The following is a 20,870-nucleotide window of genomic DNA, read 5'->3' as shown; positions in this document are numbered from 1 at the left end:
CATTCGGCAATTAAAGAATCTCAGTTCAGAAATATATTTTTTAATATTTTATTCAATATACTAAATTCAAACTTCTAGATCTTAAAGAAGTGTAGAATATTTGATCAATGAATGATAAGTAAATTTTTGTTGAACTATAAATATTAAAAATCGACAAGTATCATACAGCCATGTACGAAATAGAAAAAACAGTTTCTGTTTTGTGCAGCCATGCTTGTGTTAAAATCAATGAGTTTAATACTCAAAATATTTATTAACGGTTTTTTCCAAGATTCCGCATTTATTTTTAACTTGTAACCAATATTTAAATATACGATATGTACAATATAGATTGTTTTAATTTCATAATACATTAGATTTAGCAGGCAACATTAAATTCGCAGTCACATATTAAGTTTCACATGAAACTTAACCTAATCATAACTCATAAGTGACAGATTTCAAATTTGTAAAAAAAATCGATGTAAATATTGTAAAGAGGAATAAGAAAACTCTGAATTAAAATTAAAAACTTTTTATAAAAATCAAAATCGGCATGAAAGGAGCAGATACTCTCATATCAGTCCGATTTTTAACCCTATTGGGCCACTTTTCTATCCTTGTAACTCTGTTATGGGAGAACAACGAGAATCTTCATCATTGTTTACCAATTCAGAGCCAATATCCAATGGCGAACGTTCAGACACATCAACACTGGTGAGTTAATTCAAGTAAACAATATTTACTTAATAAACTCTTCAAATTTTAAAATTAAACCCATAACATTATCACTGAAAAGGTAAATCAATAATAATGCGGTAATTAGCTTATTTAATATGTTATAGTATGTAATATATTGTAAAACTAGTTGTCGCCCGCGGCTTCGCTCGCGTTTTAGGGGTTGGTTGTCAGGTGTTAGGCAAAAAAGTAGCCTATGACCTGCCTTGGAATTAAGTTAGCTTCATACATAAATTTCATCAAATTCGGTTCATTGGTTTGGCAGGGGAAGAGCGACAGACAGACAGAGTTACTTTCACATTTATAATATTAGTATTGATTTTTTTTACCAATTTTATATTTATATATTTTCCTAATATTTACTTTTTTATTCTGACAATAATACTTTTGTCTTTAAATAAAATAAAATCTTTGTTTTTCTTAATTTAATCCTGTCCGATTATTGCAGAAATTAATTCTCATAATAAAGCATTTGATCTCTACTAAAACTGTACATTTAACAAAACAAAAATTACAATTCCCTTAATTCACTTTAATTATTTTGCAATTCATTTCTGTCATAATGTTTTTGAATTAGCAAATAGTGCATAGTTTAACATAGAAATCTCCTTTGTATCTTGTTAACCTGTTTGATAATCATTACACAATCTGTGCAATATTGGAACAAATGAAAGCTGTTAATAAATAAATGAATTTAATTAAACTTAAAACCACATCCTAATCTATAGTCATAATATATTCCACAAATGTTATCCAAAGATATATCCTTTCCAGATTAATATTTAAATATTTAATACTTTAGAATAAAAAGAAATTCACACTATTTAATTAAAGAATCCCTAACACATAAAACTGCAAAATGAATCTAGAAGAAGAAAAATTTAATTCTAGAAACTTCTGGAATTGTTTTTGTTTGTCTGTTATTGTCAGTCATGCAAATTCATATTTTACTTAAGACACTATATAATAGTGAATTAAACCAATACTGGGCCCAAAGAAACAAACAAGCATGTTCTTCCTAGTTTGATATACTCTAATTGCTAAACTGTAAATAAGGTTAAAAACATAAATGACTAAATTGTAAATAAATGTCTAGTGCTATCTTTTGTTTCTTTACTTTATTTCTCTTAAGTGTGATACATATGATACACATGTAATAGATTAGTAACATAATTGCTAATTACGTTAATCCAGCTTAATCTAGATTATTATTAACAAATATTCATAACTAATTGTTTGTTATATATGAGGTTGATCTAAAATCATACACATGTCAGATATGTCACCGTAAAATTGTAAATACCATTAGATTGTAATCTATCTCGCGAGACTCTGAACCATAACATACTGCTTACAATTTAACGCATTATTTTTCGGTAGGTTATAATCTATCGAAGTAAATTTCAGCTAAATTATATAAACTTTAACCTAACCAAATATTATGAACTATCGAAACTGTATATGTTTTATTGTAAGTTTAATAACCATTCACGATCTTTCAACAGTTTAAAATTGCGCAAGACAGATTATAATCTAACAGTATTTAGAATTTTACGGTGATAGATATAATATTTGTGTGCTGTTGTAAGTCATATCAGAAACTATTAGCTTTCCAATTTTTTTTCTTTTTATTAACTACGTCTATGAAAGTTGAATGAGTTTAGACTTTTGGTAGTCTGTATGATAAAGATATCGAAAAAAATAAAAAAATAAAATTAATTGACCCATATTATGACTGCATCGTTAGTCTAGTCGCTAGGTATAAAACCTCGGATAAACTTAGATTGCAGTAACGATAAAAGTAAATTGGTTTTCCCGTTGGAAAATTCTCTCTAGCAACCCAGAGTTTGGAAGTTGGATTATTGTGTATACTGCTGTGCCTCAGAAAACACGTACTACCTGCCTTTCCGGTCGTGTTGGAACTGCTATTCCATCGAATTATGGGTTTCAGTGAAGAAAGTGCATTTGCGCAACACAATTGTGAACTCTAAAATGTCCTAGTAAGTTTGCTAGTCTCGTTGGGTTATTTCTTAAAACTTACACTGAAATCAACGAATATTATCTCCATGCTTTTTTAACATCTATATGATCCTTTATCGAGCAATACGCCTTATTAATCAAGGGCTTAACAGGAGATTTAAATTTATTAATTGGCAATACTAATAGTATACGATTTTTTTTATTATAGTGGCAATAACCCTGCCCAAATAAGAATGAGTTTTCGTAGACGAAAACCTGGTGAACTGTGTGTTTTTCTTTTCAACTCGTTTTATATAAAAACATAAGGTAGTAATGTTAAAATTTCCAAAGAGCTATTTTTTGATGACTTTTTTTTATGTTATACGTAGGCTGACGGTCATATGAGCCATCTGATGGTAAGTGGTCACCACCGTCCATTGACATGGCGCTGTATGAAATATTAACCATTCCTTACATCACCATTGCGGCAACCTAGGGAGCTAAGATGTTATATCCTGTATCCTGTGCCTTCACTGTTCTATTGTTGTTTTGGTGGTAGAGTATCCGATAGACATATACCATGGCGGATTTTTGTAGACCTTTTTAAAGTGTACTGTAGTACATTATTTTAATATTTGAATCTCGTAAAGTTCAGCCAGCGCTTGCAATGTAAACGCAAAAAAATGTGTTTATTTATGACATCACATTAGAAACCTCTAAAAATTATCATTGTTTCTCTACTATATTGTGCATGTACACATATAAACCTTCTCTTGAAACATCGTTGCATATTTTTAAAGATCTAAACATACATAGGGGCAGACGGACTTTGTTTTATACTATGTAGTGTTATTGTACATACTGTGAACGTAAAATATAATTTATGGCAAGTTAAATAATCATGACGTCAATTATTTTATCATATGAATATTGTATGTATGATTTATTATATATTATGGTTTTACGTAATTTTACTTATATATTACACTTTTTACGTGAAATGATAATATTATTTATATTATATATTGTATAAATTTTAATACGTTTTCCTTTTTTTTTGTCATGTTCACATCTGTTTGGCTGAATAGGTAAAACATTTTTTTTAAGCACATCTTTCAATACCTTTAAGGTAACATGCTATATATATGTTAGTATATTTGCATCAATGTTATTTTTATAGCATTTGCTCTTTGTATATATTTATTAAACCTATTAAAATTAATATATTATAATAAATTGCACGTAAGTACGAGCCTAAACTTTAAACGATTTTATTATTCACATCAGCATCAGAATAAGACATCCAATGGAACCTTCAGCTTCTATTTTTAAAATATATTTGATAATATTTTTAACGGTTTTTTATGTCATCGATACGCGCAAAATGGAACGTGCGATTCAACTCCGAGAAGGACGAGGCGCTCGCTGGGCTGAATAGACTTCGATTTAAAGCCGTGGTTACAATAAATTGATATTCGACGTTTTGTAATCACTTTATTAAAATTAGAATTGTGTTTATCAAGATGCATCGTTTTAATAAAATCTCGATTCATTCATATTTAGGGTTTTAATATAAGGATTTTGGGAGGGGTAGCCCCTTTAGCGAAATTCTTACATTTAAATAATATTAATTTAGTAAATCAACGAAAAATACTTATTGTAATGTCTTGAAATAATTGTATGTAATTTTTATATTAAATAATAAATTCATATGAATCATGGAAAAGCTGCAAACTTTCTCAACAGGTAACAAGAGATTTCATTAAAAGTTGGTTGAATAGATATATTTTTAAGCGATTTATTGAACTTCAAACGAAAATACTGATTTTTAGTATTTAAACAATTCGTCTGTCATATTCTAAAACAAACGAATTGGTTATACAATAGTTAATTGCTCGATACTGGCAAATGGACTGAAAATTTCTTCTACCTTCATAATCGAAAATGCGAAGCGAAACGATCGTTTCTTTTTTAATTATTTTGGCCACCAACGTTGGTCACAACAACGATACAAAGTATTACTGCTTGGTGGTAGGAAATATGATGAGTGGGTCGTACCTACCCAGACGGGCTTGCACGAAGCCCTATCACCAAGCGTTAAGGCTACTCATGAAATTTGTAAAAAAATGTATTTATTACGTAGGTTTACATTACCAACTAACAATAACATTCTTCGGCCATCTTTAAGTAAGTTTATCGCTTTAATATTAAATAAAGAAATATCGACTTCATTTATTTTTAAAACACTTATTATGAATAACTTCATATTTTTCTATTTAATATTAGTTCAGGAAATCTTAACAAATCTAGGAATGTTTTTCGTTTACATTGTAATAAATATCTATTATGTTAATAATTCATATGTGAATAGCCAGATAAGAACTTTATTGCTTCTTAAAACAATAGGAAAATATCATTCTGTATATAATAAATCGTATAATATTAATATTGATTCAGAATGTTTAATTGCGTTTTAATCTCGCTGACTTCCATTCTTTAGATAATATTCCTCTCCCTAGTTGAACAGGTAACTATTGATAGAAGATATGTTTTAAATAACTGCAATAAAAGGAAGACTTTTGTTTGCTTTGTATTTTTGTATTTATAGCCTATTCCAATTTAAGTAGGTATAAATATAAACAAACCTTAGATTAAGGTATCTCATGCGATTTGCTATTAACTCAGCTGTATTGTGCACGACTAAGAGTTTATGATTAATATATTTTTATTTATAATAACTATTACACTTAACTACTTATTTCCACTTAATTTCACCCAAAATTCCGATAACGGTTTCGTCGACGTTCAAAACGTCATTTTTTCGCAAATCCATAGTGAATATCATCAAGCTCTCGACCAATGATATCGCGCCAATTTGCTGTCAAATGTTGTTTATTTGGCTTTATCCTCTTATGGTTGGAATATAAGCAAGGGCTATGAATGTGTTTATAACATATGTTTGATTTTTTCACTAGGACAATCTGTGTCCTAAGGATTTTAGTATAGAATATTTAGATAACATTATTATTAGATGTACTGGTTTATCGTTTTTGTATAAGCCCGCCTGGGTAGCTATTTGGCGGTGGTAATGTATTATTATGTTTTGAAGTTTGTTAAGTTAGTGTAACTCAGGGGACAAGGGACATACCATCCTAGTTTCAAGGTTGAGTAGCACATTGACTTGTAAGGGATGCTAAATATTTCTTACAGTGCACTTATGGCCATGGGCGGCGGTGACCACTTACCATACCACCGAGCGGTCAGCCATCATATTTTAATTATTAAATAAAAATGTATGGAGTTCAGTTGATATTTAAAAATAGTGTTATTTTTTGTTGGACTTCGTGGACTTCGTGGTACTTTAAGTTCGGATATGTTTAGACGAATGTCTCCTAATGTTTATATTATTATATGTGAATACAAACGTGGACTGTCTCATTGATCTCACATAGCACGCTTTCGAGGCGTGCCCCGTATGAGAGGCGGATCCCGATCCGTGAGGTTGGAAGAGGCTTCCTTGTATTGGGCGAATAAAAAGTTATTCGTAAATTTTCATTCGACTCTACAATATTGTGAATAATAGGTATAGATAGAATTTCTCACAATTCTTATAAACCTTCCTATAAGACGAGCACTTCGGCTTCACGTATGTAGTATTTTACGTTTCCTCTACACGAATTTTATGTGGGATCGCCAGCGCTGAGTGCGCCGGAATACACACTAAAAAGCCAGCCGTGTCCTCTGCGTATTTTCGGGTGGCGTTACGGGATCGCTTGCGCGTGCTATTGTAACTTCCCGCTGGTTAGCCCATATATGCGGGCGTCGAATTAATCGGCCAATTTCATCATTTAATAATTTATACCTATAATAATATTTATAAATTCTATACGTTAAAAAATCTTGTGATCTAACAATTGGATATTAGAGCGAACATACATACAGACATATGACGGAGGATGTTAATTTATATTATTGATATTTAAAAAAACGATTGTTTTTTTAGCTTAAACCAGTAGCTTAAACCAGATTTAACTGGTTAACCAAAATTCATAAAAACACACGTTACTAAAGTGCGTGTATTTGTTCTTCGAAATATCATAAAGGTCCGGCGAATAAGGCCACGTGACGTAATCACACACCCGTATAACCAATTATTATTTAGAGTAGCTGCATTCGGTATTCGTTTTTTTTTTACTCTACACCCATCCTTGTTTTGTTACGTAATGATCAATGTTGCCACACTAAAAAAGCAAATACTATTCTAAAAAATGATTTATTTATTTGAATGGGGTCAAGAACCTCGAACACGTTTTGGACTTTTTTGCGTTTATTTATTTCTGTATTTCATCGTCTGTATCTATCGGTTGGATACATGGTCTGAGTTATTGAGATAGGTTGCAATGTTCAAGGCGACTAATACTATTATATTTCTCACTAACAACCAGTCCGTGTAGAGACAAATTAAATATAAATTAGTATATTTAAAGTCAGTGTTTTCGTTGCAAGAAATTGTTTAGTTATAATAAAATAATTGCTAAGAAAACATCAAGACATGTAATAAAAACTATAGAGTGAGGCGCTTTACTTGAGGTTAGTGTTTCCACATGCTCAGACATAGAAAATGTTGTAAACAAGTGCGCGGTAAATTCGTATAGTTAGTTTTATGGAATATGTTCATTTAATGTTGACCTTCTAATAGTCACGTTGTGAATAACAAACAAAAATGTCAGAGAAGAAAGACCAGGTTAGTAAATATTACCTCCTTTAGAGGTTGCTTTTTCTTCATCTAACTTTTTTGTTTATTTTTTTTTAGCAAAGACTTAAATGTTTCGATTTAAGTTTGTTATTTTTGTAATATGAATTATATTACTTTTATTTAAAGGTTATTTGTAAATTATTAAGCCTTGGAAATAATAATTGGTTACCACAATTTTGTTGAACTTAATAAGATAATAATAATAAGATAATAGAATAAGTATAATCTTTTTTGACGGATTTTATTTTAAGCTTTTAATGAACGATTAATTACTTATATTTATTACAAAAAATATATATTTTATTTTTGTGAAATTTCGGTAAACGAAATTATTAAATTTTTAAATATTTATTTTTATTTTATTCTATTAGTTTTCTAGGCACGTCATCATCGATGAATAGCGGTAAATATTTTTAGTGTGACCTTTTTGGTTGCGTATCGTAAATTAAATTCGTAACGTTAATAACCTTAAATGAAACAATAAGAATGAACAGGATAATTTTGTGTATTATAATATTACCTATGACATTTCGTTAATATATGTTGCTAATTTTAAATATTTAGTGAACTGTATTAAAACACTTCATATTATGGGGCTTATCTGACATTAGATATACTAATCTCTTTCTAACATAAAATAAAATGATATTTAGTTTAAAAAATATCGTCGTGATGATTTTTTTTTATTTATTAGTTTTAATTTGAAAGGCTTTTACGTAGATTATATCATTAGTTTTTAGTCATATACATATGTAAATAATCAACTATAAATAAATATATAATACTTATATGTAGAAATTAAAATATTACTGGGTACGCCTATCTATGTGATTTCTATAAATCTAGACACTATCGCGTTTCGTATTAAGAATATATTACAAATGAACTATCCATATAATAATTAAATTTTTATGCGTAACGAGAGTATTTCTTTATTTTTCGTAAATATTACCGAAATTAAATTAATAGGGTAATATTATACATATATGTAACTTGTGATAAATTCGAATTTTATTTTTAAAAAATATATTGATGTAGGTCATTTCGATGTCACTGAAAGACAATTTGACCCTTATTTGGAAATATATCATTATATTTAATTTTTAAAATTTTTGGTCATGAGAGTCCTAACCTCTAGCTCAGGACACCGGGTAGGACCAGTCATAAGAAATTGGAATTTCATTTCAACAAATCATCTTTAAGAATTAATAATATTAAGATATTAAATAAATTTTGGCACTGCTCCCGAGTAAGGGAATGAGTTGGTCTTGCTCTTGGTTGTTTCGAATTGCCGTATAATAGAAGAATGAGAATGAGGAGAAATTAACGAATGGGGGTTTATTGCACCTGTGCCTGCGTACACATTTTTCCATTCCACTGTAAGATTTCACGCGCAGTAGGCTATCATTGTGGTCGTAATCGATCAGGGGTATATATATATATACTTAACCTAGTTTTGGTCGGGTTATGGGTCGTCTGTTCCATTATACTGATTGTATCCGCACTTGTAATTAGTTAAAATCATTTCAGGTCTGTGGCTGGATTGGCTACATCGTTAGCTCTGGTGGTGGTTGAGTTCACCACATTCATATTTGGACTAACTATGTTCGAATCTTTTGTAAATTTGACGTGTATCCTTTTGTTATTTTATTGTTAAATATTTATTCGCACATATTACACGCTGTTTCGTGTTGTACACGCTGCATATCCAAATACTATGAATTAATATGTACGAGTCAATAAGTAAGGTCTAAGCAATAAACAGTTTTAAGGGACGACGCTAGGGTAGAGGGAAACGGTGGAACAGTTTACAGGAATTAAGTAGATTATATATAATATACAGTATTATTACGTACTTTTTTATTTACGGGTTAATTGCATGAATTAGTGTGTTAAGGCGTAGTCGTCATTGCAATTCGTTAGATAAATAAAATAGTAACAGCCTGTAAATGCCCCACATCTGGGCATAAAGCCTATTCTCCGTTTGAGGAGATTAACTTATCATTTATCATTATATTATCCACCACGAATATCCTACACGCGAGATAGAATTTATACAGAACATGCAGGATTCCTCAAGATGTTTTCCTTCTCCGCCAAGTTCGAGATCAGTTATAAACACACAATGGGCACATGAAAAGCTAGGACTGCCCATGAACCCATAATCTTCGGTTAAAATGTATTTCCAACTACTGGGCCATCTCGGTAAAGTAATACAGACTAAAAATTCATGGTGATTAAGTTGTGATTCATCAAATACAATGCTTATTTTTTCCACTAGATTTCTAGTTGATTAGACACGTAATAAGAGACGTAACTTGTTTTGTGTTATGATAACGCACGATGAATTGCCAGCATTAGCTCGCGTATTCGTTGATTGCTCCGCATGTATAGCGCCGCACTTAGTAATTTAAAAAAGGCAACTGCCTCCTTGGTCTAGAAATCTGTGCTGGACAGTATTTGTATGGCTGCAATTCTTTAATTCAAAGTGTCTTAAAAAAGTTACACAGGTCTTTCTCTCAAGCTAAATTCAGTAACAACTAGGAATTAGGAAGTGTTATAGTCGAATGTCTTGCGTCTGATATCTCTCCGGTCATTGCTGTCCCATCGGACCAGTGAATGTGGAAACAGCATTGCTGTATTTACGCCCACGATTGCATACTATAAGATCTCATGTAACCTACCTATCTATCTTTGTTGAGAATGGTCAGTGAATGTAACACGATTATGAACGAATTTATCCTGTAACGATTTTTTTATAACGGAAGAAGTCCTATTCTATATAAAACAGTCTCTTTCATCATGCCGTCTTAATTATCTAAAACGTTTGTGATATGTATCTTGAGTCCCAGAGGCCCATTTGCTGATCTATTTTTCTATTCTAAAGAACAATTATTTTTTTCTACACGCACAGCTTTGCTTATTTGTCTGCACTGATACACACCTTAGAACTGTTGAAAATAAATAAAAAAAAAAAGTAAATTCATTGCTTATAAATGTCCCACTTCTAATATGCTCTAACTCAGAATCATCAGTTAATATTACGCCTTGTGAACATTGGGCGGTCACGGCTAATAATTTTCTTTTAACACATGAGCTAATTCACAAACATAAATTATGCACTTGAAAACTCGTTGGGATATCCATGAATTGGACCCCACGATACTTGTAATTGACTCTCCTCTTGATTATCTGTTAATATTAATACATCCTTAATTAAAAAATCAGCTATCACAGGACACGGAATCGCATCGATAATCCTGAAATTCTACGTTCCCGACACATTACTCTGTGACTGGTTCTGGCCGGTTTATTTCTTCTTTTCCGTGCTACCATTTGTCTTCGATATAACTACTTCTGTCATAAATCTATGTTCTTATTTCAAATATTCCAATAAATGTTCTCTTTTTTAATACATTTTATTAATTAATACCTATCGTGATCTCCGTTATTCTTAGTAAATCTGTTTTCAATTGTTTACGTTTTATGATAATTTTCATAGTTACGACCTTAATTTCTAGAATATTCATTCAGTAGAGAATGAATGTTATTATATTATTATCTGTGATTCATAAAGCGAAATCACTTCATTACTTTAGCAGTAAACCAGAACAATTAAATATTACCTAAATCGTGCTCTAATGTTAGATAAGAATGATTATCCGACTACGCAACGAGTTAAGGTAATGTGTTGGTCTATTTGATGTTTACTATGTAGAGTCGAAAAGTAATAATGTTTGTTCGATGAGAGTTGTGGTATATACCAGGTTAAGTGATTCGAAACTACTATTAAAAAATATTGATATCAAAGTTTAGCACTTATTAAATTATACTTAAAATCGAAATCAGTACATTTTTTTAATTAAAGCATTTTAATGTTTTCTCGCTTGCTTCGCTACAGTCCTCGTAATAAAGATTCCTAAAAAAAAAATAGTTCTGACAAGTTAACAATTATAATATAATATGTTAAATATTATGGAATAACTAGTATATTTCTAGTCTCAAAAGATAATCAAAAGTTCAGTGCATCATTATTATAGGCAAAATAAAAGGATACAAAGTATCAATGCAATGCAATCGAATATAATGGTAAAAGAACGATAACGATACAAACAAAAAAACATCTATTTTTATCTATACGTATAGATTATTTATAAAAAAATAATTCGTTGCAGGTTGCCAACGAACAGCAACATTTGACTCAAACTCACGAATTCAAACCAGGATGGTCGTTCTATTTGGTGCTAGCCGGGGTGACAACCACCTTCGGTTCCTCCTTGCCTGTGGGATTCAACATAGGAGTTGTCAATTCGCCAGCTGAAGTATGTATCGGAGTTTCCAGTTTATTGTATATAATTAAGTAGCAATTTTACGCTTAAACGTCTTACACCAAACATATCTAGGCATGTTTTGAATGTTGTCCTTTACAAAACTTAAAAGTGTAGACAACCTAGTATTGCCTATAAATATTCGCCAATCGCCATGGAGCTTTATGAATTTATCATTGTTTTACCTAAACTAAATTATTTATTTAATAATAATTATTTGAGTTATTTTTTTTGAAAATATGAATTTTGCACTACATTTATCGTAAAAAAATGCAATGCAATATAGTACTAACTCTGCACTAGAAGTCGTACGTAGTCGTCGTGTCTTTAAAGGGTTATTAAGACGCTTTTCGGGCGACGACATATTGCAACTGCATGGAATACTTTATTGTATTATTGTATCTGTCTCGCTGTACATTTGATGAGGCTGTCTCCTCTCGTAGTCTTGTCCACGTGCCTTATAAAATCTTGGGTGTTGGGTCCTTCTACGTTGCCCTTGCACCTGTAAGGATTCTTTCTCTGTTTGTGTGTATGTCAAGTACAGAGTCTTAGGCTGGGTCGTGAGTATAGCAACGATACGATATGGGCTGAGATTCAAGGTCTATTACTTTGCTGGATGAGTATATGCTTCGGTGGACATCACTAAAGGAGTGCGATACATCCATTGAGCATCTGTGTTTGCACAACAATTCTTGTGAGATAGTTGACAAGTAATTTGGACGAATATATGTTAATTTAAAGGGATCGCTGAGATTGGAGTTGATCGACATCTCCGATGAGTAAGAGTTCGTGGGCTTTGATGTTACGCAATATTAACACGATGACCCCAAACTCGTAGGGCACTAACAATTACTTCCTAAACTTTAATTTTAATATAATGTTTAAATTGCATTCCATAAATCGACCTTTTGTTTGGACTTTGGACTAAACAAGAGTTTTTTTAATATTCCAGATTATAAAGACCTTTTGCAACGAAAGTTTCATAAGTCGCTACGATCTGCCATTGGATAAGACATGGCTCAATGTGCTCTGGTCTTCAATTGTATCAATATTTATTGTCGGAGGGTGCACTGGGTCTATTCTCGGTTCCTGTTTTGCTGACAAGTTTGGAAGGTAAGTTTTGATAGATTAGCTGTGTGTGTGTAGATTTTACATTATATCCTATCAACACATATTTACATAATATAATCCTTATAGAAATATAAAATATCAAAGGTTAAAAAAACCATTAATTGCCAGTTTCGAGTTTACACAATTCATTTTTAACATTGTCGGTTAACAACAATAGAAAATAAGGTAATTTATTTTCCTTAAATTTTGTTCTTTTACAAAAGAGAAGTAGAACGATTTTTTATTTTTGTGTGCGTGCGTGCTTGCGTGTATGTGCGTATCACCTATGCGTGTAGGTAATCATTTAAAGGGTCTACCGTCTGAGTTTAATGTTGGTATATAATGAATATTTATATTTTATTTAAAAACTATGGATATGGAATACAGAAATATAAATTATCGCATCTGTACTCGAAGCTTAGAAAAGGAAAATGGACAGAGGTTAAATTAATCCGTAGTGCTTCGTTCTGAATACATTCTAAAAGTTTCCCTGAAAGGAAATAAAAATTGTTAAATATAAGTATAATTTAAGAATGTCTTACAGAATTAAATCAACTAAGATAAAAGAAAAAATACATGTATCCTACACATTTTGGTGTTTTCTATAGATATCGATCGATTTGTAACTCGTCTAGTCCCGAAGGTCACATTGGTGGTTCGGTGGTTACATAAACGTCTAGTTTTTCAGTAGCGAGTCTGGGAGTTGGCATTGTTGACAATCCCGCGCTTCCAAAAACTCTGTTGAGAATATAACAGTTAGTAAAAAGTAACAAAATTTTCTATGTATAAATCTCATTTCTTCGATCTTCGGTCTTTGATTAGTTCGAGATGGCTATGTTAGAGTAGAGTAGAGGAGTCTGTAATAATAATCAGTTTATAGTATAGAAGGCCAGCAACTCAATTGCAAGTCCTCAAGTGTTGCAGATGACCATGGGCGGTGGTAGTCATTTTACAATACTTGAGCCGACTGTCAGGTCGCCAACTAGTCAAAAAAAAGTAGTTAAACGAGACATTAATAGAGATAATAATACGATCACGTAAAGTCGTTTGTCCTGCGCGGACTTCTTGAGAGGAAAGAGTAGACTAGTGCTTGTGCAAACATTAATAATGCTTCTTCCTTGAAATAGGTTGGAAAATTTCACGTTTCTATATGTAATGCTTGTTTTTTTTTTTACAGAAAATATGCCACAATAATCACGAATCTCTTGTCGATTGCGGGAGCGATTCTATTCTTATTCTGTCGCGCCGCTAATTCCGTGGAAATGCTTATACTTGGAAGATTGCTCGTCGGTCTATCTGGTGGTAAGTTCGAGAAACATTTTAACTTTTTAAAACTTACAACGAGGAACTTCAAGTGCACCTGATGTTTAATATTTTTACGACTCCGTCTATTTAATACAAAACTAATCTTCTAATAGGTCTAATCTTAAAATAGTATCGGCGCACATTAGTATGAGTGAATAACGTTCGTGCTTGTAAGTTGTCTTAGTGTGCGTGAGGCGACTAAGAGTAACGACAACAAAACAAAAAAAAAATAGACTAGGTATATCTGTTAAGTATATTTTATTAAAAAAAAAAATTAAACGTCCTCTACGTTTCGGCTCGCCTTCGTGAGTGAATAGATCAAAACGTTTATAAGTATTTATATGTATTTTAAGAGTACTAGAAATAAACTTAAAATTGTCTGTAGACATTAGATATAGTCTCGATGTGTCGTGACTACGATCAAAAATGTTTTCAATATTGAAACTTTATTTATTAAATGATATACACCGTACTTAATTATTGGTTCTGACCGTTCCCTCCCCTATTTATTTATTTCATTAATATGTGCTCTAATTTTAAAATTTCCTTTTTAAAATATAGATTTTATATACTTTTTGGCCAGGTCTGACGACGAGCATAGTGCCCATGTACTTAACGGAGCTGTCACCGCCCAGGCTGTCGGGAGCCATGGGGGTCGCCTGTCCCATTGGGGTTAATGCTGGAGTGCTCGTGGGACAAGTTATGGGGCTGGACGTTATATTGGGTGAATCAATTGAAATATATCTTTTAATAAAATAAAAAAGGTGATGATGGAAAATATGCATTTATATATAAAATATGCTTATAATATAATTATATTATATACATTTTTGGTGATTCAATTTAAAATAAAAAACGTATACGAAACAAAAAAGTCCTTCATAAATGTATATTACATGCATAAGGAAAAAAACAGATAAAATATTAAACAAATGTCAGCGTCAATAATAATTTTAAAAATATTTTTATACATAAAATAATATTCAAATTTAATTAATTCCAGGTGGTGTCGACAATTGGCCCTATCTGTTATCCGTCTTCGCGTTACTAGTCATAATATCATTGCCTATTCTATTTATATTACCAGAGAGTCCGAAATACCTATTTGTTGTTAAGAGAAACGAACCAGCGGCTATAAAAGGTGAGATTAATCAATTATTATTATTAAACAAGTAGAACAAGGGCTTTCTTAGGCACGGCAGTGTACAACACTTCCAAGCTAAACAAGATTTTCTCATCAGAAAAACCCAATTATTTAGGTCCTCTGGATCAGTCTACGTTCTGAGGGCTTTATGTTCGTCTAGATAGGTCCTGCCCAAAACTGCATCACAAATTCTACCGCCACATAGAAATTTTTAGTATTATTCGGGTCCGGCTTGAAGCGTGAGTAAGCCAGTGTTACTACAGGCATAAGTGACATACTATCTTAGTTTCCAAGGTTTGTATAGCGTCAATGCTTTAAGGGATCGTTTAAATATTTACCCGTACGCCTACCTATTTTACACAGAACGCCCTAGATATTGATATATCTATTTTCCGAAAATATTTATCTGAAAATAAAATCTTTAAAAACTATAAACCACACATTTATCGAGAGAAATGAATCGCATCGTACGATTAAGGGTTGCTCTTTAGTAAAATAAAAGCTTTAAAAAATTATTTTATCTTTGCAGTTCTAAAGACTTAGATTGAATTCTATATCCCAGATCTTAGTAGTGCGCTTAAGTCAAATAGATTGTGGTCTAAATATTAGATAAGATCATGAAACATCTATCATGATTTTTTTAGTTATTATATTTAAATTTTCCTAATTTAAATGTGGTCAATATTGTATTCTTTACGTAGCAGGGTTAATGATACGCATAATTAGAAGAGCTAATTCCCTCAGAACTGAGTCGCCTCCGGGGAGAAATTCCGAGCGTTCTCACCGAAGACTTGGAACTGCTAAGAGAGGAAGTGCAAGCAGAAGCCAGCACGAGTGGAGAGAAATGGGGAATGTGGAGGGTAGCCCGCGAGCCTAAGCTTCGACTGCCCCTACTCCTCGCGTGCACCATGCAAGCCGGCCAGCAGACCAGTGGGATTAATGCGGTAGGAATGAAAGTTAACACTCAGTTGACTTATTTAATTCCAAAACCTCTACCGTTTCGTTCCATCGTCCAAACGAGAGTGCCGTCCATAGCTCCACTAACAGCGCGCCGGCCGCGCAGGTGTTCTACTACTCGCAGACGATCTTCGAGCAGGCGGGGCTGTCGGCGCGGGCGGCGCAGCTGGCCACCATCGGCTGCGGCTCCGTCAACGTGTGCACGGCGCTGGCCATGCTGCCGCTGCTGCCGCGCGCCGGCCGCCGCGCGCTGCTGCTGGCGTCCGCCGCCGCCGCCGCGCTGCTGCTGGCCGCGCTCGCGCTCGCCATGGCCTACATCGTGAGTGCCCGCTCGGATGCGACAGTATCGCGGTGTGGTACCACGATGCCTGATGTTAAATTTCGGTAAAGCTCGTGAAGCACTGCTCTCCTTGGATGTTCATATGTCGAGTGGTTCCGATGTTATCCCTCTGATCGTGCTACCGACGTGGCGCTGGTTTTGACCTTTTTTCCGGCCTACATATGTCTTGAGGGCTTGCAACGTATCGGCAAGCCTCCCGGTGTTGCAGATATCCATGGTTAGGGGTAGACGCTTTCCTTATGGTGAGCCTCTTGCTTACATTATTTATATCGTAGAATTGATACGTTCTTCGTTTTGCTTCCTATATAATGCTACGTAACAAATTGTTTTTTCGAGTCGCCATTATCAGTATTTTTGATGCCTTTGTTCTGATTTATTTATTAGATTTAATCAAATTAGTAGTATATTATTTTCAAAATAAGAGAAAATCAACTGATACATATTTCCCTTTTTTCAGGATGCGATGCCCTGGATGCCGTACGTGTGCATGGCGGCTGTGATATTGTACGTTCTGGTGTTTGGATTCGGTCTCGGCCCTATACCTTATTTCATTGCTTCGGGTAAGTGTTCATTACAAAAAAAATATATATTAAAAAACAGTATTGATTGACGAAGTTAGTATCAGATATTTATTGAAATTTAAAAATTTATTAGGTTTTTCTGTGAATAAATACGCTATTTTTCTGGGAAGTAACAGCCAATTAGGAATGCGACTGATAGCAATATGGTACAGTTACATTCTTATCTGGTCTTCAATCAGGCTATGAGAGCGAGAAATAGAGAACGAACTTGTGTATTTTCTAATATTCCATTAACTTTGATGAGTTCTTTATAAAATTGGTCTCTGTGGTCGAAATTTGTTCAAGATGATATTATTAGTTTTGGGTTAAAAAGACAAATTAAAACTTCCGATTTTATAGTCCAGCAAATTGGTACAATGATAAAAAAATAACCTTAAATTAAGATGACATATTTGGTCGATATCTATTTAATCTGTGGTATTAATTATGGATTAGTAGTGCTGTCTTGTAAATAAAGAAACTTTTGAATTGAAATTTGTTTATGTTCTGGTTATTGAAACGTTAAATAGTCATCTCTTGTGATGTGTGATTGTTTTTGGTAAATACAAAATCAAACGAAGATAATAGACGTAAATGACCAATTGCTGATAGTTGAATACTATTGAAAGAAATAAAACGCAAACTATGATTTATGTTGCGTATAAAAAAAACTCCAATTTGAATTAAAAGGGAAATGTTTCACCAAAGTCTATGAAATTACTCTTTCATCTTCTAGTTTAAATTTCGAGCATACGATACGATTGGTTTTGAATGAGGTATTCTTCAAAAGACGAGGCTGCACTATCGTGTTACCTTTGCCGTCTTTCAGACATATACAGTTATTTTTTACAATTTATGAGATTAATTTATTGACTCAAATTAAGTACAGCTCACCAGGGGTTTGATGTATGTGTGTGCGCAGAGCTGTTCGAGGTGAGCTCTCGCGCGGGCGGCATGGCGTGGGGCTCGCTGTGCAACTGGGGCGGGAACTTCCTGGTGGGCATGAGCTTCCCCACGCTGCGCGACTTCGTGGGCGCCGGCAGCTTCCTGCTGTTCTCCGCGCTCACCGCCGCGCTTTTCTTCTTCCAGAGGTCACACACACACACACACATAAATACATATATCTTTACGGTTGTACTTTAACAATGTTCACTTTGGTACCCAATATTATTACTGTACTTATGTAGGTTGACTCACTATATTTTCATTTATTGCACATAAACTCAGCGGTACTTCCCAGTTCAAGCCACTGGGCCATCTTGGCTTCAACATTGGCTCCGTCAGAAATATTGACCATTCCTTAAATCGTGAATGGGCCGCCAAATTTGGAAACTAAGATGTTATGTCTCTTGTGCCTGTAGCTTGTGTAGGTTGTGTACCACCAATTTTGGCACACTTGTATTATTATGATACCTATACTATATTATCATTCCACCCATAAAATTGCACCTCCCCTTGTCGTAGGGCGCAATGTTTGACTACGTATTTTTTTTTAATGATTATTATTTAATCTTTACTTTCAATTTTAGATCGTACTTCCCCGAAACGAAAGGCAAGACACCGACTCAGGTGGCGCAGCTCTGCAGTCGCGGGCTGAAATCCCGTCCACTGAACTCCCGTCACCAGGGAGACGCCTGACGTCGTGACGTCATTGGCCAGTATCCCTTGACATCGATTATTGACGCAGTTAAAAGACGGATCTGATCAAATGCCTATAAGTCTAAGCTAATAATATAACTTTACAGAATTGTATGAATGGAATGTTAAAAAAAGAAAATCTTTAACTAGAAATTTCTGCTAAAAATGACACTGCTATATCATGGGTCGAGAAAAGCCACTCCCATACAAACTAAACAATATTCACTTTAGAATTTATTATTTATTAAATTAAAAAAATGCCTTAGTGCTGATCAATTATAATGGAAGTGTTTGTGTTGATTTGAATGATTTATGTGTGTGTGTGGTCACAACTTTAAATAGCAAATGACGTATTGATCGTGTTGCCAGTTATTTTACTTTCACAATTAAAATACAGATAACGTATTAGTAATAGTAAGTAAAAGGGTTCTTTTTTTTTACAAATAATTTTGCATAATTGTATGTTATTAATGGAATGTTCGTATTAATTTTATATTCAAGTTGACTGCCTCGGTGTTCTTGTTACTTGATATACCGCATATCCCGACATCCTGGGTTCAAACCCGAGGTCGGGCGATAAAAAAAGCTAGCCTGGAAGTTGTGTAGACTCCCATGTCTCGGAATACACTTAAAGCTGGTCCTGCGCCGGAAAACTTTCCGTTAGTGTCGTATTTGCCGTCCTGTCAGATTATGAGATTGAGTGTGTGTTACGCACACACATGTGCAGTATATAAAAACCGGTGCAGTTGGCTACTCTTTCTTGAAATTGGATGCCGTGGCCCAAATCAGTTAGGACGACATCACATCACTGTATTAGAATTAATTAGAACATAATATAGAATAGAATCTTTAAGGTATATTTACCATAATACAATGCATTGGCACAATATAGTCACTATTCTGACTTTTTGTTTTAATAGTAAAAGTTTTACAATTTGCCTAAAACGTAACCTATAAATAAAAATTGTCTATGTGGTATCTCATTCAGTGATTAGCAATACCAAGAGACCGTATGAATGGATTCTATAAAACAAAGATACAAAGGAACAATTATTGCCATCGCTGTACTTAATATTTTCTAAGTGTTACAAGCTTGATATTGTACTTAAAGTATCGTTTAGTTTAAATATTCGCCGCGCATTTCACGACTCATGTAATCATTTTCAAGTATCGCCAAAGTGGTCTTTATATTATATAAGAATTATCTTACCACAAGAAACAGCCTATATGTGACCCACCGTTGGCCCTCTTCCTCTTTTTGAGTGGGCGTGGAGGTTATTTCACTAAGATTTTAAATGTGAATAATTATATTTTATATTATTTTCTTGGTTGCGTTTCGGTTTGGAGGATGAGTGAGCACGTACATACACTGTACGTACACATCATCCTAAGGTTAGTGGCGTATTGAGAATGCAAGGAATGATTAATTTATCTCACAGCGCCAATGTCTATGGGCGGTGATGACCACTTACCATCAGATGGTCAATTCGCCCTTCCGTCTACTTATACTATAAAAAAACCTCAAAGTTTTATAATTTATATATATATATATATATATATATATGCGAACACTACTTAAATTTTGACGTTAATAAATGAATGAAAAATTTAAAATAAATGAAAAATTCAGGAACTTTAAATTTAAAATGTTACCAATTTCATGCATGCTTCAACTTTAGAGTTGTCACCTAAGTGCTCAGGTCATGATGACTTAAATTATATAATAATATGTACTCATTAAGTAATTAAACAAACATAACGTCGAACATCATTTCATTGCCATCACATTTGTAGAAAATTATAAAATGCTCAAGTATTTTATATAATATTTCATGCAAGTCAAATAGTCGATTTTAATTGATAAGTTTATCTCGAATTGAAACAAAATGATCTAAAATTATCCGTAAAAAATTTAGAGTTAATTAGGAAACTATTAAATATAAAAACATCACATTCGTATTATATGGTGAATCATGATTTGATAACTTTTTTTTTGTATAATTTTACACATGTAATAATATTTGATTAAGATTAAATAAGTATTAATTTTGTATTT

At 33.0% G+C, this 20,870-nt stretch overlaps 1 protein-coding gene across 3 annotated transcripts; it reads left to right on the top strand.

Annotated features, from left to right (window-relative positions):
* The first annotated feature begins 442 nt into the window (after positions 1–442).
* Positions 443–20,328, top strand: LOC125064776 (solute carrier family 2, facilitated glucose transporter member 1-like). Of its 3 annotated transcripts, none has more exons than XM_047671996.1 (11): positions 443–696; positions 11,608–11,754; positions 12,713–12,873; positions 14,048–14,172; positions 14,759–14,899; positions 15,179–15,316; positions 16,064–16,263; positions 16,383–16,595; positions 17,074–17,176; positions 18,099–18,267; positions 18,706–20,328. In XM_047671996.1, the coding sequence occupies exons 1-11, from the start codon at positions 613–615 to the stop codon at positions 18,812–18,814; spliced, it is 1,590 nt and encodes a 529-aa protein (XP_047527952.1). In that variant the 5' UTR covers positions 443–612; the 3' UTR covers positions 18,815–20,328. The 3 variants fall into 3 exon arrangements, with proteins under 3 accessions (XP_047527952.1, XP_047527954.1, XP_047527953.1); XM_047671997.1 differs by lacking the exon at positions 443–696 and adding an exon at positions 7,243–7,420; XM_047671998.1 differs by lacking the exon at positions 16,383–16,595.
* Positions 20,329–20,870: the final 542 nt, after the last annotated feature.

The sequence above is a fragment of the Vanessa atalanta genome, chromosome 6 (genome assembly GCF_905147765.1).
Source record: "Vanessa atalanta chromosome 6, ilVanAtal1.2, whole genome shotgun sequence".
Lineage (NCBI taxonomy): Eukaryota > Metazoa > Arthropoda > Insecta > Lepidoptera > Nymphalidae > Vanessa > Vanessa atalanta.
This window is presented reverse-complemented; position numbering and strand designations above follow the sequence as displayed.